This window comes from Micromesistius poutassou (assembly GCF_964030765.1).
Source record: "Micromesistius poutassou genome assembly, chromosome: 7".
NCBI classification, from domain to species: Eukaryota; Metazoa; Chordata; class Actinopteri; order Gadiformes; family Gadidae; genus Micromesistius; species Micromesistius poutassou.
The window spans coordinates 3,990,677-3,996,676 of NC_140277.1; the positions used below are offsets into that span (position 1 = coordinate 3,990,677).

A 6,000-nucleotide genomic window follows, 5' to 3' on the forward strand; every position below is an offset into this window, starting at 1 on the left:
ATGTATTGAGCAAGTCTAACTTTCTTTCTTTCTCTCTGTCCCTGGCTATTGCCGCTGGTCTAACACACACACACACACACACACACACACACACACACACACACATGTATGCACGCACGCATGTATGCACACATGCATGTACAGAACACTAACAAAGACACATGCACACTCACACACACACACACACACACACACAAAGAAACACTAATAAAGACACACACACACACGCGCAAACAAACATTTACAGTGATATCGCTGATGGAAAAAATAGAACTGCTGAGGTAATTTTATATTCATGATTGCGACTGGAGCCATAGCAACTGATGCAACAACAGTGAGCAGGCAGATATTTGATTCCCTGGTAGCAATGCTACAGTGTTAACTAGATACCTGGACAGACTCTGTCCTGTTCACCTGCCTATCTTCCTAATGGACCAATAGTCTTCCCTAGCCTCGGGCCTGTTCTCCTCTTCAATTTAATTGTTATTGTGCACATAGACTATCTTGAATAGACTTTACTTGGCATATGTACAGCCAACTATATATATATATATATATATATATATACTACATATATACTACTACACTACTACTACCACCGCATTTCATCACTGAGCTATGCAAATGTGACCGGATCATTGAGATGATTTACGGTGAGTTTTTAATCATTTTGAAGCTGTTTCCCGTGGGTATTATTGACTGCCATGAGGGCTTAAAAAGATGTACATAGTAAAACCAATAACCGCATTTGGAGACACTTTCCCCAGCTTACCGAGATACAAGAACACAGCTTGGGCTGCTAGCGGTGAAGGAAGCTAAAAGCAACTTAGCCTCGTCCTTTTAAACACCCCACCTCTCATTGCATGCAGAGGGGCATGCCAGTGGCTGAATCAGTTATTGAAGAAGTCATTAGAGGGGAAGCAGTGTTGATGGGATAAGCTCAACAGTTGATCGGAAATTCTCCATAAAATAAGCTTTCTTAAAATTAGCAAAGAAAACAAAACGATTAAAGCCATTTATCAGAGGCCGACGCCCCATTGAGAAAGAGCGAGACTTCCCCTCTTGAAGCCGAGTTTGTTTTGATGCAGAGCGGTCGCGTGTCACGGCTAAGAGGGGCCAGAATGGTCCTTTCTCCTTGGGAAGGAGCCAGTAACCAGTAAGACGATAATGCGGAGAGATGAGCCGACGGATGCTGATGAGAGTGGCGGGCCGGGGGGGGGGGGGGGGGCGGGGGGGATCCAGCGCGGGACGGCAAGCTTCTTCTTCTGCACGGGAACATCACAACAACACAACGGCGACACAACAGCATCCACGCGATCAGCGGCTCGGCGCTATCTCCCGCTCGCATTGCCACCACAGACCTCGTCCCCCCTTCCCATTGGAGGAGGCGGTGGCGATCCCCATCTCGAGTCGCTTCCGTCATTAGCATAAATCTTCACCGCAATTAAAACCTCGTTTATCGTTAATTACCGAGCTAATGAGACGAGTCCCGCAGGACTGAGTCGCGCCCTCTGAGGACAGCGTGGAGGAGGGTCGGCCGGGTGGCGCTGCCGAAAAACAAGCGCGCCTCCGCCGAAGTACACAGCCAGGCGTGCGCATGGACGCGCACGTAGATATACACACAGAGACGATGTGCGCACAGACGCGCACATGGACATGCACATGTGCACAAAGACAGGAACACAAACGCACTGGCTCCCAACCAAAAAATGAACATTAATGGCAGGACAAACACGCGCACACACACACACACACACACACACACACACAAACGTGCGTGCACACACACACACTCGCACACATGCACACACACACACACAGAAACGAGCGCTCATACACCAAAAGCCGTCAACCCACGTCCTGTGTCTCCAACCTCCTTTGCCTGGCACCACATCATCCTTCACATTTCATTATCCATCAGACTTATAACGATTTTATCAGGCCTACAGACTCCATCTCCATAACAGCTTAGAGCGCCGCCATAACTCTTGATTTCACCATGACTGAGGGTGCGACGCATCACCTAATTAATGAGTTTTTAATGCTCTTCTCCTCTGGAGGTTAGCACTTCCACTTTGGCAACAAACACAACAAAGCGGGCCGTACCAAGTCATGTGGTGGGTGTGCCCTGAGCGGGCCGTACCAAGGCGTGTGGCGCTGTGACGGAGCGGAAGGTAGAGTGCTGATCTACGGCACAAGCACTAGATAGGATTAGTGTATGTGGAAGGTCATGGGTACACACAGACATGACATCTACAAGCACATACACACACACACACACACGCACGCACGCACACAGGCGCACACGCAGGCACACACACACACACACACACACAGACAGACAGACAGACAGAACCACAGACACACACACACACACAGACACACACTCACAACACCTCTAGTGCTCTATAAACCTCAGACGCTCCCACAACGGCAGGTATCACCGTTTGCACCACGACACACAACCACTTGGTGCCCCCCCACTCTGTGCACCGGAGCACCGTCGAGATCCAACACACCCCACGCAGAGCGCCTGGTCTGTCAGGGGCGGGCTGCATTCCAACAAAGCGGCGAGGCTAGGCAGTGACTCAGCAGATGGTTGAACAAGGAACATCTCCATCACCCAGGTTACCCTGCGGCGCGGCAGGCTTATCACGCCCTGTCAGGCCCTATCGGAGAGAGGGAGCCGCACGGAGCCCGGGGCACCTCTCTCCCGCCGGGCCGGGCCATCTTGGGCTCCGCAGGGGCCCGCAGGAGCCTGCAGGAGCCTTTAAAGGGCCTGGCACTGAAACAGAGCTGAGCTGCCTGAGCTGAGCCTGGTGTTTTGTTCTGTGTGGCGAGGCCCCAGCTCGCTGCACAGATCATTGTCTAGAGCCAGACGGCAGCCTCTCTGGAGGAGCCATCGTTCATGGGACGAACCGAGAACTGCTGATTGTGGCTATGTTTTTTTTTTTACCATAATGCACTGGTGTCATGAGGTGGGATGGGGGGGGGGGGGGGGGTTCTTGGGGACTGGAGATTGGCAAACCAGACAAATGGCAGAGCCTATCTTCAATACTTTTATATTGAAGAAAGCAAACAAACACAAACAAGGGGAATATATATTTGTTCACAGGTTAGCTGGGCCAACTTGCTTGTTTGTTGTCCTGCTCTATAATAGAAAATATAGAACATACCACTCGCTATGTTCTTTTTACAATCAATATCAACACAGAGATTGCAAAAGTTTAATCTCATGAGACTTCTATATGCATTTAAATTTGAACTTTTTTCACAAATTGTGTTTTTTCAGTTGAAACATACATCAGCTCACCGATCAAACACAGAAACTCTACTGAGCGCAATACAAACTCAAACAACAAATCTGGGCTTCCGCCAAACAAATCAGCACCGTATCATATTTACCTTATTTGCCTTGATGGAACTGAACTATTTACATATATAGTTATTTCCATCGCCACCATTGCAGAGGTCAAGAAAACAGTGATTAGCAGACAGACAAAACTATGAAGGTATTATTGTAGCAAAAGTCTTGAGCATGCGTACACTAAAGTCACAAATGTGTAAGAGTAAAGTTGAAGTTGTAAATATGTATGTTGCATGTGTACACTAAAGTCACAAATATGTAACAGTAAATTTGAAGTCGTAAATATTTTTTCTATCATTGTAAACACAAAATAGGGGGTACGAGTTCAAAAGTCCTTTGTTACAGGTGCACAAATACTATCCTGTGACCGGTCCCCGATCCCCGGCCGCGAATGAATGAACTACCCTAACTAACCCTAACCCTTGGGGGGGGGGGGGGGGGGGGGGGGCGCAGTATCCGAGTCATTTCTGAACTTATATATTATACATATTATCATATATTATGGCGACCATCAAAATACATTGAATGACACTTGCGGCATGTCAATGCAATCATTTGGGGGGAATTCAGTTGAACTAAGTAATTTCATTTGACATAATGTAAGATACCCACCTCCGTCGTGTAGGATGCCCTCTTCTCTCCTTTCAAGACTCCAGAAAGTAAGAGTTTGCTTGGATAGGTCCCAGTGTAGTTTGAAAAGTGCACCCCCTGCCAGCGATTTTCATTGGTTTATGCTGCAATTTTGTCCCGCCCACGGATGCTCTGCGTCATACGGGTACGAATCACTTTTGCTACACATGTACCACCTAGACGTGTTGCAAAAGTACCCGCAGGAAAAACAACAGCTGAGACTCGTAGCAGCAGATTCAAGCAGTTGTATCGATGGACTTGTGCTCGCTCATTTAAATGCTCATTGAACATAGCAATCTATATCATTTTATTTGTGAGGAAATATTCCACAGATGTGCAACTTCTGATGCATTAGTTCACATTTGGGTTTACGAATGCGCAAATGTTGTGCATATTCTCAGATTATGAAACACGGGTGTGCGAATGTGTTTTGCACCAACTGCGCTGCAATGATTGTAGCAAAAGTATCAAGTGCATGACTCTTTGAAGTTGTGATGCACAGGATAGGATTTGTGCACCTGTAACAAAGGACTTGTGAACTTGTAGCCCCAATTTTGTGTTTACAATGGTAGAAATGTTTACTAGCGACTTCAAATTTACTGTTACACATTTGTGACTTTAGTGTACACATGCAAAAATAAATATTTACGACTTCAAATTTACTGTTACACATTTGTGACTTTAGTGTACACATGCAACATACATATTTACGACTTCAACTTTACTCTTACACATTTGTGTGTCACACACTTTAGTGTACGCATACTCAAGACTTTTGCTACAATAATACCTTCATACAAAACACCCCACCTTTCAGTGAATATGTATGTCCTGCTCTGACAACCTCTTCCCTATCACGAGGAGTCTAGACTCTAGACTCTAGACCCACAGCCAGACTCAGAGTCACTCTAGATTCTATCAAGTGTCGATCAAGAGTCTAGACTCTAGAGTCAAGAGTCACTCAGCCATGTGTCTAGGGTCTACACTCACATAGTCTAGAGTTGGCAGCTGGCTCTAGATTCTAGACTCTATTTTCTAGACTCTAGACTCTAGAGTCTGGACTCTAGAATCACAGACTCTAAACACTCTAGAGTCTAGAGTTTGTGAGTTTTGACTCTAGACTCAAGACTCTAGAGCCAGCAGCCATCTCTAGACTCTAGACTTTAGACTCTAGACTCTAGATTCTAGACCCCCAGCCGTAAGTATGTCCATAGTGACCTGGAGGGACCGACCTGTTGCCTCCCTCCTGGTGATGATGAATCACTCTGTGGAGCACGCGGCCGCCCCAGCAGCTATTGATTGCTGGGCTTTGATGAGGCTTGTCTATTATGGCTGAGGGATTATGATAAGCAGTGATTGACTCCCGGTGCGAGCGGCTGATGTCGGATTGATTATGTGCCACGGACCTGAGATGATGGTGTAGCCAATCCCGCGCGGGCGTCCCAGATCCTGGTCAATGGCTCTTATCTTCCGCACCTCGTAGCCCTGCAGACACAACAACACACACACACACACACAATCAGTAACGTGCACGAACACACACACACACACACATGGTTAGCAACGCACGCACACAGTTTTGTGCAAGCACAAACACAAACACACACACACGCCCGGTCAGATCCGCGCACACACACACACGCGCGTGAGTAATATGCATGCACACTGACACACACACACACACACACACACACACACACACACACACACACACACACACGGTCAGTAACGATCACACACCCCTACACACACGCGGTTAGTAACATGCACGCACACACACACACACACACACACACACGGTTAGTAACATACACGCACACACAGTCAGTACCTTACTGACTGCATGTGCGTGCATGTTACTGGACTCACACACACACACACACACACACACACACACACACACACACACACACACACATACACACACACACACACACACACACACACACACATACAGCACAGAGCCACACAGGCAAATATTACCATATACACACACACTCATT

The 6,000-nt window shown here is 47.2% G+C and overlaps 1 protein-coding gene across 1 annotated transcript in view; it reads right to left on the minus strand.

Annotated features, from left to right (window-relative positions):
* The window catches only part of cdh23 (cadherin-related 23), a gene marked incomplete at its 5' end in the record, with an annotated part of 161,101 nt that overhangs the window by 97,257 nt on the left and 57,844 nt on the right, over positions 1 to 6,000 (minus strand). Inside the window, 1 exon segment of the mRNA XM_084470154.1 lies at positions 5,404 to 5,482. Within this exon segment, the coding sequence (XP_084326280.1) occupies positions 5,404 to 5,482 (79 nt within the window).